Source organism: Malus sylvestris, chromosome 9 (genome assembly GCF_916048215.2).
Source record: "Malus sylvestris chromosome 9, drMalSylv7.2, whole genome shotgun sequence".
NCBI lineage: Eukaryota > Viridiplantae > Streptophyta > Magnoliopsida > Rosales > Rosaceae > Malus > Malus sylvestris.
The window spans coordinates 11,790,019-11,805,613 of record NC_062268.1 but is presented as its reverse complement, the minus strand read 5'-3'; the positions used below and the strand labels follow the sequence as shown (position 1 = coordinate 11,805,613).

The window sequence follows — 15,595 nt, the reverse complement described above, 5'->3', positions numbered from 1 at the left end:
TTCCAAGTTCCAATCAAAATTTCCATTCCCCTTTACAAATGGTCAAAGATTGTTTCAATATGTATATATGTTGCTGCTCTCAAACTAAACAAAAACCCTTTTTGCAGCCCTACAAGAATTCATGAGACGCTCTGGACCCGAGACCCGAGGTCCGAGGCGTGACAATCCATCACTTATGCTCTCTTTCTCTCTACCTAGGTCTCTCTCCTCAGTAAGAACCCACTGGCATATCTATTACAAGATTCATCTCAACTTAAAAATAGGCCGTAAAAACACCATCAAACATGCCATGATGTACAAAATATTTTGCAGGCTGGGTGTGTTTGCATCTACTGTTGCTGCTGAGGTGGTAGGGCCTGAAGGGACCGCACCAAACACAGTTGAGCCACTAGTATTTGTTGTGTTCAAGACTGATGAACTTGTGCTGCAGACGCAATGTGAATATACAAATATTAATTTTTATCTTTCTAAATGAAAAAGGTGGTACGAAAACATGAGAGAGTAAATTACCTAGTAGACGGATATTGACAAGACCCTGTACCTGAGAACATTGTAGCAAAACCAGAGATCATTTAGAAGGAAAGAAGAAAAGCGTGCCAATCTTTTTAATTGAAAGCAGGATCTCGGGTGCAAGGATAGATGGTTTTAACAACTTGAGCTACAAGTCTCTTGCAGTATGACATAGAGTTTACAAACGGTAGTATAAAATGGTGACTTACTTGGGTCAGTGCTAGTGATCATAGCAGTTCCACCAAAGTTGCAGCTATTTGGAACTGGTTTCTTCTGATAATAGTTATTGAATGCGTAAGAAGCATGATCCCGGACACTATTTGGGTTGTAACAGCTTCGTCCCGGCTGAATTTCTGAGCAATCAGTGCCACCATGGCCACAAGCATAGTCCAAAGCAACTTGCAATGCCATTTGTGATGCACTTTGGCTAGCAACACACCAACTTGAACCAGTGGATGCAGGTGATGATGGTGTTGTTGTTGTAGGAAATGGGGTCATGCTAGGGGAGGATGTGACAGGGACAGTTGAATCAGCTGGATTTGAATTAGGGTTCACAATTGGTGTTGATGAAGTGGGATTTGTGGTAGTTATTGTAGGAACTGTTGTTATTGGAGTAGTGATGTCCCTTTGGGTGGTGGAAATTAGGGTTTCAGGGAATTTCAGCCCTTTATTTTCTTGGTCTTTTTCTTTGATGTGTCCAATGTTCTTTTCCTTTATTGTCACACTCAAACCTGTACTAGAAAAATCAAAACTAGAGTAAGCTTTACTTTTTTTGTATTCTGCACTTTATGAGCATTGAAAGAATGGTGCCAAATCTGAATTGGGTTGTGGTTCCAGGTTCCAAAATAAAATCAAAACCCTATAAACTATTAGTTTCACAAGCCATCACAACTAGTTGAACAATTGATCCTTAATTTGGAAATAGGGGTAAATAATAAAGTTTTCTGTTTGGACTTTAAAGAAGATAGTAAAAACTGAAAAGTTCAGTGACTTTACTGCTGTTTTCAAAATGCATTCATGTGAATGCTCGAAGGAAATGAAGAAGTAAAAAGGTAACAAAATGGGAAAGGGATCCTCTCCGGATATCTTCCTCTTAATTCATCAAATTAGTGGATCCGTATCATTAAAATTTGATCCAACGGCTGAAGTTATTATAACTTTTAAAGTGAGCCCCTGTTTATAGCCATTGGATTAAATTTCAATGGCACTGATTCTTTGATTTGATGGATTAGAAGGAAGGGATCCGGAGAGAATCGCTTTCCCAAAATGTTTATCTAAGTGAGATGACATCTTTTTCCACTGGGACAGGTTTGGAGCTTATTATTGGATTAGATAATTCACCGTATTCAAGGTATGTTGAAGAAAAAAATGAATAAATTTTGTCTAATTTAAAGATAGAAGGTGGATAACTAGTCGAAAAAAAAAAACACTTTTCCCTTACCATCCTCACAAAATAGTAGGATCAATAGAAATAAGTTTCCTTCATGTCTAATCTCTTATAATCCTCCCAAAATACAAAATTAATCACAATGACCTTCGTACATACCTTAAATTACATGCGTTATCCTATCCAAGCACGAAATTGGATCCACTCCGGACCTTAGTGTCCGGAACCTAGGGATCAATTCATTTGGGCTGCACAAATTCAATAAACGGTCCCTATTAACTCATTTTCTTGGCCCACCACACAAAACCAACGGTTCTGATTTTTTTTACACACCAATCAACGGTCCAGATGATATGATCCCTAAGCTCCAGACCTGTCCAGAGTGGATCCGATTCCTCCAAGCACCACAAGAAATTTAAAATAAATACAAAGTAAAAACTATAAGAGGGAAAATTTAAATTGATCATTAACCATCACGAAAATTTGAAAATAGATAGTACTCTAACCCCCCTACTTTGACTGAGGAAACAAACAAAAGAAAAAGGAGAAAGCATCATGAAAAAAAACTATATCTATAGAAGGGTGAAAAATTAATGGAACTTTTTCATCCACAAAAAGAAAATGTCTAACTTAAAGAAAGAAAAATAATAAACAGAACACAATTGGTAAGCAGCATTATTTGTAAAGCATTAAATTATGAACAAAGAACAAGGGCCACATTTGAAATGACACAATTCTGAGCTAGGACATTACATATATTCATAAAAATTTCAAATCTCTCAATCCAAACTCTGACCCAGAAAAAGATATTCGAATGCAGACATGGATTATTAGTGAGCCGAAAGTTGATGGGGAAGAGGGGAAGAATATAAATTCACTTGTCAAAGGCAGAAAGAAACAAAGCAAAAAAAGAAAAAGAAGCAAATGGTATTATTACCAAATATATTAATTAACAAAACAGAATGATAGATGCTGTCATAACAAATCATAAATAAGAAAAACCAAATATAAAATTGTAAAGGATGCAACTCAAAGGTCACAACAAGACAAAGGAAGTCACCTGAACAGAAGAAAATACCCAATAGGAGTAACAAGCAGGAGATTAGAGTTACAGGATAAAGAAACCTTCCACCCATTTGGTGCCTTTGCTTACTTCTACTTCTTCTTCTCTTTGATGACTTCTTCTTCTTCTTTTTCTGCTTCTTCTGATCTAATCTAGTTCTACTTTGTTTGTTTGGTTTGAAAGAAAGAATTTTCTTCTTCTTCTCCTTGATGACTTCTTGTTCTTCTGCTTCTTCTGATCTAATCTAGTTCTACTTTGTTTGTTTGGTTTGAAAGAAAGAAGGAAAGAAAGAGGAGCAAATAATACTTAAACTAGAGAAGATCAATGATGTTGTTGCAAAGAAGAGGTCTTTGTACCCTTTGTCTCAATTGTCATACCCTTAAAAAATATTTTTACACACACACACACACACATATATAGTGTAAGTGAGAGGTGTAGGTATAGGGAGGTGGAACCGGGGGAGGGAGGGAGGGGTGGAAAAAGGAGGCAAAAGGTAGGGCAGAGAAGAAGGTTGAGGAAAAAGGAAAAGAGAGGGGAGAGGAATTGTTTGGAATTTAGTTTTGGGTTTGTGGGCTGTTAAGTGATGATTGTAATGATGGTGGTGATGTGTGCATTTTGCCCTTCTCCTTTTTCTCTGCCTCTTCTTTTTGAAGTTTGACACCATTTAATCTGAGTAACCATCAACCAACCGACCAACATTTCAGCCTTGCAGGTGTGGTGTTGTAGAACATGTCTTCTAAATTAAAAGATATAACTATCTAGTATGGATGTACCAATCATATGTTTTTTTTTTTTGGTGGTTGGGATGATTTTTTATTTTTTTTTAAAGCTTTTTGGTTTGGGTTACTACTGGAAAAACATCTTGAAAATAGCATAAAATTTCATACATATAATTTTACGGTTGATCGGACACAATATATTCTATTTATCTATATACTAAAACACATGATTAAAATTCGTAGGACTCATGTAAATACATCATCAAACTCACAAAAATAAAAACCTTTATTCTTCTAAATAGTGTAGAGAAAATGTTACCTTAAATAACGATCTAACTAGCCTTTATTTGTCGTTTCAGTTACAAAATATATGTGTGTGTTTTATGGATCTTTATGTGGGGCACCATGTATGAACAAAGTGAGCTGAATTGGTGAAATAAGTCCTTAAAGTGGACGGTCTAAAATCCTATCCTATGGCTTGCACTTTTGACCAATTGGATTCGAAATATACCTATGTGGATTAATTTATTAATCCGAAGTTTTAGCTTTATGCTTTGGTTCCAAATAAAGGCAGTTCTTGATTGTTACTACCATAATCCCCATTTGTGCATGGGTGGTGGGAATGTCTTTGATTGAGACTATTATGTATAAAATTACTGGAGGCTAAGATCTTATTAGTCTTTAATCATGCTATAAGCAGCCTATGATAAGTATGTTTATCGACAAATCTTGTATTTGTGTGCCTAAATCTTTGACAATGATCCTAATACCTTGCACAAAGGTCAAGCTTTACCGTAGTGCAGGTCATGTTAAGCAAAAGCAACACTTGCAAGGTACGTTTTCTGTTTACTTTGCCATAAACAAACTAGAAAGAAACCATTGTGGGTGACATATGAGTTTAGTAAGAGAGTAATGATGTTTTTAGACTTAAAAATCTAAATATATGTTTATGTTGTTACACCGTAAATTTAGATTAGATATTTTGTCAAAAATAACTTAAGTCAAATTTTAGAGACAGTCTAATGACCCATTACTAATCAACATTAATGTTACTCTCAATTTAATCACGTGTCCTCCAATACGTGTGGGTTTTTTTTTTAAATTTTTTTTTATCAAAAGGCTACGATAAAGTTAGTAGTCAAATCATTCGGTATAAAATAAATTTATCTTCCTAAGGTTTCTAATGTGAGACTAAATTTAACTTCATAAGATTTTCGATGGGAGACATTGCTTCAACAAATCAACGGTTTGAATTCACGACTATGACAATATAAGCATTATATTCCCCCAAGAGGATTGGGTACAACTCAAAAACAGAAAACAAGAGCCACAAGAAATATGACACCATGCTGTTGCTCTTTCACTACTTCTGCCTCCATATCCAAATTCATCTCAGAAAATCCACACCTCTCCATGCTAGAAAACCAATGCACCTCCATGAAAGACCTCCAAAAAATCCACGCCCACCTCCTCAAAACTGGCCTAACCAAGGACACGGTCGTCGCCAGCCGGCTTCTGGCCTTCTCTGCCTCCCGAGCCGGAGACATCAACTATGCCTACATGGTTTTCAGACGCATAAAAAAGCCAAACCCCTTCATTTGGAACACCATCATTAGAGGCTTCTCCGAAAGCCAAAACCCGAAAACTGCAGTCTCTCTTTTCATTGAAATGCTGGTAGCTTCAGAAATTGAGCCACAGAGATTGACTTACCCTTCAGTTTTCAAGGCTTATTCTCAAGTTGGCCTTGCCAAAGACGGAGCTCAGCTTCATGGAAGAGTTATAAAGTTGGGTATCGAAAGTGATGAATTTACGCGAAACACGATTATACACATGTATGCAAATTGTGGGTTTCTGAGTGAAGCAAGAAAACTGTTTGATGAGGACTTGGAATGTGACAATGTTGCATGGAATTCTATGATCATGGGCCTTTTCAAATGTGGTGAAGTGAGTGAATCCAAGAGGCTGTTTGATAAGATGCCTTCGAGGAATTCAGTTTCTTGGAATTCGATGACTAGCGGATTTGTTAGGAATGGGAAGTATGCAGAGGCATTGGAGCTTTTTGGTGAAATGCAGAAGGAGAGGATTAGGCCTAGTGAGTTTACAATGGTGAGCTTGTTGAATGCTTCTGCTCAGTTGGGAGCAATTGGACAAGGGGAGTGGATTCATGAATACATAAAGAAAAATGGGATTGAAATGAATGGAATTGTTGTCACGGCGATTACAAACATGTACTGCAAATGCGGAAGCATCGAAAAGGCTCTTCGTGTTTTTGAGGCTGCCCCGAATAAAGGGTTGTCCTGTTGGAACACCATGATCATGGGCCTGGCCGTTAATGGTTGCGAGGGGGAAGCAATTGAGCTGTTCTCGAGGCTTGAAACTTCAAATTTTATACCGGATGGTGTCAGTTTTCTTGGGGTCCTAACAGCGTGTAATCATTCGGGGAAGGTGGAGAAAGCAAGGGATTATCTCTCGAAAATGACACGAAGTTATAAGATTGAACCTTCGATAAAGCACTATAGTTGCATGGTTAATGTGTTAGGCAGGGCAGGACTTCTTGAAGAAGCAGAAGAGCTTATAGATAACATGCCGGTAAAAGCAGATGCCATTATTTGGGGGTCATTGCTCTCATCTTGTAGGAAGCACAGTAACATTGAGATGGCAAAACGAGCAGCAAAGCGTGTGATCGAATTGGACCCAAACGACAGCTGCGGTTATGTTCTTATGTCAAATGTCTATGCTGCCTCTAGTCGGTTTCAGGAAGCGATGAAGGAGAGGCTATCGATGAAGGAACAGAAGATAGAGAAAGAACCGGGGTGTAGTTTGATCGAAGTGGACGGAGAGGTTCATGAGTTTATAGCCGGTGGAAGGCTACATCACAAAGCCCCAGAGATCTATTCTCTGTTGGATGAGTTGGGGTTTATGATTCCCGAAATGGGGTGGGTTACGATGCTTTAGCATCAAACTATCATTTGCAGAAGATTGTGCGTTTTTCAGAAACCGAATTTGTGCACAAAGTAAAGGCATAGAACAGAAGTGAAGTAGATCAACTGTATTTTATATAGCTGCTCTTGCAGTGGTTACATGATTTATATATTCAATGTAGGTCACATGAAAGCAAGCAGTAATAAAGGAATTCGAAACTCTTTCGATATAGCTTAATGCTACTGGAGAGATGACGTATCTCCAGAATATTAATCACCACTTACTGATACAGACATTGATTTCTTGCAACTCAAGTTTTTGACATAGTTCGGCCGGATCCCCAGGAGTACACCTCAGGAGGGACATTACCATTAGTGATCAGGTTCTGAGGAAGTCCATATAAATCCGAGATGTCCACGTGGTGGTGGCGGCCGTTTTGGTGGTGCTGATTTTGCAAAGCCGCAGCAACTTCCTCTTCATCCTGTGGCAGGCGATCAAAAGTGGCGTTCATGAACGAAGCAGCCATGATCACCACAGGGCCCGAAGCAATGAGCGCACCGACCACACCCCCTCCCATAACCTGCCCCTGAGCCCCTGCAAGATATATGGTTAGACCTGTGATCCCTGGAGGGGCTGGCGGGGGTAGGATTGACCCGAGCAATGAGAGGATTTCAAACCGGCCATGGAGGGTCACGATAGCGCCAGATGAAGCTGGTTGTCGCAGTGTGACATTGGTCACACAGCCACTTCCACTCAATATGCAAATGCCCCTCTGCTTCCTCCTTGCAAAGTTGGTTAAACTCTCACTCACATCACAGCCAGAACTTACCTCCATTGCATGAGCACGAAGCGCATTAGCGCTGTCGCGGGTGACTATGATGGGCGGCTTCGGCTTGTTCTTCGAACCTGCTGGCCTCCCACGTGGCCGGCGAAGAGTCTCCCCCGCAGGAACCGGTGCCACTTCCTTAGGCAACTTGGGTGCCATTGGCATTGCATCAATCCCAGGCCTGTGGTGACTGTTGCTTTTATCGGCATCTTGTCTCCGATCAATTACAGTTTTCGACACAACGGAAGGAGCCACCAGATCTGCACCTCCTGCCATTAGCGAACCCGTTCAAGCACGCAGTCTTTGCAGTCACAAGAGATTCACCAGAAGATGTGTTCAGAACGTGTGAATAAATAGCAACATTTCTACCAATAGTTTTATGAAGCAAACCAAAAAGAATGATCCAGAATTAGGAGAAGATTAAGTGACACCATGCACAAAATTAAGCACTAATTATATCACAACGGTAATATCACTCTCACTGCCTACCTCCCAACTGACTTTTCCAACACTTACATGTAATATATTTAAGCACAAATCTACCAACTCAATCTTTTCATAAGATATCCACCGGAGAAAACAGGTAAAGCGAGAATTCCGTCGAGCTTTTAAGCCTTCTTCAGTAGTAGAAACAAAAATTGCAAGTTATCGCATTGAATGTAGAATTCATGCCCCAACACAGTTTCGTAAGATGCATCGTCGAGGCACAAGGCAAAAAACGATAACTTCCCCGTTTAGAGTATGTACAATTGGACAGCCAGACAGAACCCCCCGTAGATTCTGAACTAAAGTGACACCCTAATTTGGCAACTCCAAACTCACTACAAGCCCCATTGCAGAAAACAAAAAATGAAAGAAAAATGAGAGGGAAAACTTTCTACTAGTAGGTCCCCTGCCAAATCTGGTGCAACTGCTGAGGTGACAGGTCTTGGAAACCTCCTAAGCCTAAATCATTGAGGCGTTGCCGCTGAAGTTCTTGTGTTACGTCCACTTGGGAATGATAGAAATCCGGGTGTCCTCGATAACTCTGCAACTGGGACGGCAGCTGTCCAGCCTGCCCTTGTCGATATCCTGCATGCTGTTGATTCTGCCCAAGTAAGTTGTTAAATGCACTGTCTGGAACGGAAGGCAATGTTCTTGAACTCTGGAATCCACGGAAAACAGAAACTTTATAGTGGAGAAATGAAAATCATAGACACGGCGGCCAATCATCAGAAATCAGTATCCGAAACAGTGAATATCAAATCAGAAGTCATGCTGAACTACTGCTCTGAAGCACATTACAAGTAATAAGATGCACAAACACAAATTGCGCCTAACTACTTCTATGTGTAAATCTCTACCTGATAAAGAGCGGTTAAATGGTTTCCATCCTTGTACTGAGGGCGGAAAACATCATCATAGTCAGCTATGCTGCCGGGAGTAGCAGATGCATTATGCAAGAAACTCCCGTGATTGTTATTAGAGGCCCCAAAACTTCCACGACCAGCAGCAGCAGCAGACGTAGGCAATCTGCTTACTGAGGCTCCACTTCTATTAAATGCAGACGTAGGCAATCTGCTTACTGAGGCTCCAAAACTTCCCGTGATTTTATTTCAATTTCATACAACCGTTAGATTTTCCATCCATGGATCTATTAAATGCTGACGTGGCTGCCACATATATGACATGTGGCTGCCAAATGTCTGCCACGTGGCAAATAAAATAATTTTTTAATTTAAAAAAAATAAAAACATATCTGCCACTTTTTTTTTTTTTCTCTTTCTTCTTCTTCTTCTCTCTCTTTCTTCTTCTTCTTCTGGGTTCGGACCTTTTTTTTTTGGGAACTTTAACGAAAAGCACCCGGTACTGTTCACTTTAACGAAAAACCATATTTTTACACTAAAAAGTCAATTCTGGTACTATTCACTTTACCCTTTATTTTGTCCTTATCATTAAAACTCAAAGTTTTCAAGCCCTTTTCATTAGTTTTCCTTTTTTTTTTTTCTTCTTCTTCTTCTTCTTCTTCTCCCTCCTCCTCCTCTTTCTTCTTCTCTTCTTCTTCTTCCTCCTTCTTCTGGGTTCGGTCCCTTTCTTCTTTTTTTTTTTTTTTTTTTTCTCTTTCTTCTTCTTCTTCTTCTTCTTCTTCTTCTTCTTCTTCTTCTTCTTCTTCTTCTTCTTCTTCTTCTTCTTCTTCTTCTTCTTCTTCTTCTTCTTCTTCTTCTCCCTCCTCCTCATCCTCTTTCTTCTTCTCTTCTTCTTCTTTCTCCTTCTTCTTCTGGGTTCGGTCCTTTTTTTTTTTTTTTTTTTTTTTTTCTCTTTCTTCTTCTTCTCTTTCTCTTTCTTCTTCTTCTTCTCTTTCTTCTTCTTCTTCTCTTTCTCTTTCTTCTTCTTCTTCTCTTTCTCTTTCTTCTTCTTCTTCTCTTTCTTCTTCTTCTTCTTCTGGGTTCAGACCTTTTTTTTTTTTTTTTTCTTCTTCTTCTTCTTCTTCTTCTTCTCCCTCCTCCTCCTCTTTCTTCTTCTCTTCTTCTTCTTCCTCCTTTTTCTGGGTTCGGTCTCTTTTTTTTTTTTTTTCTTCTTCTTCTTCTTCTTCCTCCTCCTCCTCCTCTTTCTTCTTCTTCCTCCTTCTTCTGGGTTCGGACCCCTTTCTTTTTTCTTTTTTTTTTCTTCTTCTTCTTCTTCTTTCTCCTCCCTTCTCTTTCTTCTTCTTCTTCTCTTTCTCTTTCTTTTTCTTCTGGGTTCGGACCATTTTTTTTTTCTTCTTCTTCTTCTTCCAATTTCAGGTTTTTAAAAAAAAAAATAAAAAATTATTTTATTTGCCACGTGGCAGACATTTGGCAGCCACGTGTCATATATGTGGCAGCCACGTCAGCATTTAACAGATCCATGGATGGAAAATCTAACGGTTGTATGAAATTGAAATAAAATAGTACTTGAGGTATGAAAGTGAAATGTTTTAAAGATGTTGTATGAGATTGCAATAGAGCTCAAACCTGAGGGGCTACTATGTAATTTACCCTTAATTAATTATTGTAATATTCTAAATTTTTTTATTAAGTGTTTAGCCACGTGGCACAATTGTGGTAGTCACGTCAACACAAATGAGGACCTCATATTTGCCATATTATCACTTAATGGTTAATTTAACAGACTTTGTAATGGTTGTATGAAATTGAAATAGAATAATAATTAATCTATGAAATTGAAATGTTTTAAAGATGCTGGATAAGGTTGCAATTGCACCGAAACCTGAGAGGGTAGAATGTAATTTACCTTTTTTTTGTAATGTACAATAAAAACCTACCTAGCCTCAAGAGAAAAAACCAAAGCCTCAATCTCCCCCTTATCCCTCTCATCATTTATAGTTTTTGTTAAGGATACAACTTGGGTTGGGCCAACTTGAATCTCTCCATGTCTAACCGATTTCAAACCCAATAGGCTGAGTTAGAATGAACTGGCCAACTTGAATCCGCCCATTCCCAACCGACTTTAAACCCAACCAGGTGGGTTAGATGAACTAAGAACCCGCCCAAACCTAATTCGATCTATTATTGAGTTGTGTTCAGGCAATACCTTGTCTGCCCATGTCAACCCAAACTCAACATGATTCTAGTTTGTATTCGCTAATGCATATAGTACCAATCTCACTGCATATTATATAAGCTATATATAAGTTTTGTGATGACTATACTTGAGTTTGTTAATGATTTTCATGTGGATAATGAATGATATTGTTTAATATTTTAATTTCAACTTCGCATGGTTTAAAGTCTCCTTGCTATTTGGTTTAACTTTTGTGTGGAGGCCATGTGTAAAATGAAATTTTAACTAGTATTGATGTTATTTGTTACAAACTTTAAAAATCTTGCAAAATAAGACGTTACAAGATTGCATTTGACAGAGTTCGTCAAACCCGAACCCAATCCGAACAAGCCTGAACCCAATTAAAACTCGAACCCAACCCAAATCCGATTTGTGAAAGTTAGGTTAGGGTTGTGTTGATCATCCAACCCGCCCTAGTTACACCCTTAGTTTTCGTAGTAGCAAATAACAAGTCCATTGGGGTGGCATAAAACTGAGCTATGATCCGCTTTCAGTACCCAATCACCTCTATTTTGCTCATCCATAATTCCAATCCTTCCCCAGTGCATTTTCTAAATTCCCTTTTATGTTTTCTCTAAATTTATTTCTACTGCTGATTTGGATTTTTGTGTGATTTACCCATTTATTTTGGCCAAATTTGTTTTATGATGACTCCTAGTCACTATTTGTCACTCCTTTCTGGTATTATGTGCATTTGGATCATTGGAGATTGACTCGTCCTCATATATTTTCTTTGTTCTACTAGTTCTTCATGGCTAGATAGGGTGGGTTCTATCGCAGTGCCGCAGTGCGACTTCTATAATTCTATTCGTGGTGATAGTTATATGATTTAGGGTTATTAATTCATTTACGGTTTTAGTTATTTTGATTTATGTGGGCTCGGATGTGGGTTATGCTTGATTTTGGTGTTATAGAATTTTTTAGTTTGTAGTTTATCTTTTAAAATTGTTTTTATAATTATGTTAAAATTTGTATCTTTTACTGTTTTGAAATTTATTAAATTTTTTTTTATAAATGCCATTATTTCTTCCAATATATATATATATATATATATATATATATATATATATATATATATATATATATATAATATGTATAGCAAAATTTCACCACCAGAACTTATGCAGAGGACAAACCAAACATAGTAATATAATATTGGCATCCGTCCTATTCGATCTTGTATTCTTGTGGAACACTACTTCGCTCTTGCATACCAAGAGGTATTTCTTCTTTAACTCAAATAGCAATTTGACACACATAAACATGTATATTAAAAACAATTTAAGGTTCATTTGAAAAGTGCTTTTAAATGATTAAAGGCATTTTTAGAGAAAATGTGTTTGCAAACTAATATTTAATAAAATGCAAGTTAATCTTATGAAAGCACTTGAAGTGCTTCTTATAAGAAGCACACAACTGGTACTTGTTGCAGGAATCAATTTAATTTGGAAACCTAAAAATATTTTCTTTAAAAATGCTTTCGGTTTTTCAAAAGCACTTTCCAAACATGCCATTAGTGAGTGATTTTATGTCTCTCAACCATTATCAGAATTTAACGTGTAATTGATATTGGCATCATCCTTTTTGATCCTGTATGTATTTTTAACGGACAAAGCATTCGTGGTGGATTTCAATCTACCACGAACATCCATCGTGGTAGATAAACTTTTATCTTCTAATGAATGCTATTTGTACTTACATTTAAATACAATTTGACACATATGGACATATATCATTAAAACAAAATTTATTTATTTATTTAAACATGTGAAATTCTGATTTATCTGCAGTAGTTTATTGCATGTAAATGAGTCAATACTTATTCAATGTTCTTGTGATGGATGAGTGTGTCAAAAACTCTCAAATTCCCAACATCAACAGAGAGTAAATGGTGTTGACTATCTAATTCCAGCGTGCATCAGTGCATGCCGCGTATAAAATCATCTCTGTACGTTGACATAAGTCCATTTACAGACGTTGCTCAGATGCAGATGGTCAGAATATATGTGGTGTGCATGCACAGAGAATTTATTCCTACCCATCCTCAGTCCCTCAATTTATGTAAAAAGGTGCCTGGAATAATAGCATATATATACATATTGTCAAACTTTGGTTCACATCCCCACCTTCTTGATGGCTTTAGTATAAAGTGCACCTCATTGATGTATAGTCAAACTTTGGTTGACATCCCCACCTTCTTGATGGCTTTAGTATAAAGTGCACCTCATTGATGTATGTATAATTATTATAGGAAATTGTTCTTAACATTCCAAAAATCTTATTTGGCACTTCAAATTTTCTATAATTAGAAAGAAAAATACATTTTTGAGGAATGTAAAATGAGATTTTTGGAGTGCTAATAATAGTTCCCTTATTATAATAGAGGGTTTTGGTAAGGGATCTCCATTATTAGTAAAAATAGAGACTAGTTATCGGGCTAATTTCACATCGAACTTCAATGACTTGAACCGTTTATTTTTTAACTTGCATTTTATAGATTATTCTTGCAAAATATTAGCCAAATCGGAAATGTTTGAGACATCTAATTAAGTTCAAAGAAATTGATGAACACCATGTTCTAAAAAACATTGAAATTTCATCATGACAATCAAATGAGTAAATGTTTTCGGAATGAATTGATTTTTTGCAAGGATAATCTATGAATGAAGACTTGAAAAATAAACAGTTTGGATTGTTGAAGTTCGATGTATAGTGATGAGTTCCACAACTAGTTCCCATTTTTACTGAAAAATGGAGAGACCCGGACTCTTTGGATAAAGGTTCTACATATATCAACATTTGGGTGACAACCAAGTATGTGGAAAAGGTTAGGGGTTAAGACTCACCATACCAGTGTTGTGCGGCAATGACAGCGTTCAATCAAGCTTACCAAAAAATTCTTGATCCATACAGCTGACATAGTGCCGCGATCACTCACAGCATTCCCCACACGCATCTGTGAGTGGTGACCGCATTGTGTAGGAGAGAATTCTTTAGAGTGTGGAAGAAAGCACTCATTCGTAATCAGTTTAGAATGTCACCTTCGCTCACGTAAAGTGAGATGGGGATGCAATCATGAACGGATCTCTGCCTCACTTTAATTATATGAGACGTATCGTATTGTGATTACCTTATTTCAAGAATTATTCAAACGTAGTGTGTAATATAACAGATCAAAGTAGGGTTAGAGTTTGAGGGTATTTTATTAAATCGGGAGTGTTGCATGTCGTATGATTTCATATTTTATCGTGTTATGGGTGAAGTGAATAAAAAGATGGATAGAAGCTCTTTTGACCTCTATTTTTTTTTTTCAAGAAGCTCTTTTGACCTTTTATATATATGATGCGGAGTCTTGTAGCGTGGGCTTATAACTTAGCAAGGAATTGTATAGATAATTAAGTCAAGAAAGTGAAAATTTCATTATCAGCTCAATGTTGAGGTCACATTAAAGCACGCCCGAACCCTCGGGTTAGTAGGGCACACTCTTCCCTCTAATAGGTGGATAGCAAACCATAATTATTGCTCAAATATAATTAGATACGATGATGGTCAAGAAAGAAAAACACAATCACAAAGCTAAGTTTAGGCTGCATCTTTCTTACCTCTAATAAGAATTGAAAGTCTGCATGCATCTCATACCTATATATAGACATAATTAGATAAGATATATACTGCACTCTTAATCCATCTTCAAAATTTGGTAGTGCTTCGTTTTTAAGGGGAGAGATTTTATGTAACATCTCATTAATTGGCAAGTATTGAAGATAGGATAAACTAACACGCCATTCCCAATTTGTTCAAACTAGAAAGAAAAGTTTATTAGAACAATGAATAGTACTTGGACAAAAGAGTAATGCTCGATCGTGATATCAAATAATTGTTTAAACTTAATTAATCGATATAAAATTACTTAAAGATTGTGAGAGAGTACAAATAATATTGCTGCTCTAGACTAAGGGGAAATGAAGCAAGGTTTAAACCTATCAAGAAAAGAATAGCAATAGCTAAATGATAATGTGCAAAATCGATCAACCATAGATGTTTGACTTACGGGATATAATCCTCCACGAAACATAAGAGATTTTGTATATTTTGAAAATTCAAGGTGAAAAATGGGCTTGGCACCTTCACCAAAATTAGGATAAAATTGAGCCAAAAGACTCTGACTAAAGATGAATGCACGAGGAAGCGAAATCTCTTTAGAAAATACGCAACGTTTAGGAATAGGTTAATTGGTAAAGATATATGTGCTTGATGCCTCACCCAAGAGAGAAGAACCAAGCTTTGTAGCACTACTAAATGGTGATTCAACTTCAATATGGATTATATTTATCAAGGCAATCCATCACGTGTACTCAAAGACTGTTTTAATCAAAGGAGATTTATGACTAAAAAAATTAATTAGTATTTATATCAAACGTTGAACTGCAATACTAAAACATTTCATAATTCATGATATTTTTGTTAGATTGCTTTATTTTTTTTGAAATTTGAACTTCATTTACTTTTAAAAATTAAAAATTGTTAGATTAAAAATTGGGAAATTTCGTCACTTTTATAGGATTTCTTTTTTCTTTGGCAAAAGA

At 37.0% G+C, this 15,595-nt stretch overlaps 3 protein-coding genes across 7 annotated transcripts in view; 1 reads left to right on the top strand and 2 right to left on the bottom strand.

Annotated features, from left to right (window-relative positions):
* Positions 1-15,595, bottom strand: part of LOC126582468 (glucan endo-1,3-beta-glucosidase 12-like) — a 28,604-nt gene continuing 13,009 nt past the window's right edge. For 2 of the 5 annotated variants that reach the window (XM_050246629.1, XM_050246631.1), the window contains exons 2-5: positions 2,958-3,090; positions 720-1,241; positions 511-541; positions 1-424 (exon numbers count right to left, since the gene is read on the bottom strand). In XM_050246629.1, the coding sequence (XP_050102586.1) occupies positions 244-424; positions 511-541; positions 720-1,241; positions 2,958-3,033 (810 nt within the window). In that variant the 5' untranslated portion in view covers positions 3,034-3,090 and the 3' untranslated portion in view covers positions 1-243. Of the gene's footprint in view, positions 425-510; positions 542-719; positions 1,242-2,957; positions 3,091-3,191; positions 3,353-15,595 lie in introns of those variants that run through there. The other 3 variants (XM_050246632.1, XM_050246627.1, XM_050246626.1) reach the window with 3 other exon arrangements.
* Positions 4,955-6,830, top strand: LOC126582463 (pentatricopeptide repeat-containing protein At2g42920, chloroplastic-like). Its single transcript, XM_050246619.1, has one exon. It carries the CDS (start codon positions 5,018-5,020, stop codon positions 6,632-6,634), a length of 1,617 nt encoding a protein of 538 aa, XP_050102576.1. The 5' UTR covers positions 4,955-5,017; the 3' UTR covers positions 6,635-6,830.
* Positions 6,714-8,958, bottom strand: LOC126582469 (AT-hook motif nuclear-localized protein 16-like). Its single transcript, XM_050246633.1, has 2 exons — positions 8,771-8,958; positions 6,714-8,571 (listed from the first exon to the last, which is right to left on the bottom strand). The coding sequence occupies exon 2, from the start codon at positions 7,701-7,703 to the stop codon at positions 6,912-6,914; it is 792 nt and encodes a 263-aa protein (XP_050102590.1). The 5' UTR covers positions 7,704-8,571; positions 8,771-8,958; the 3' UTR covers positions 6,714-6,911.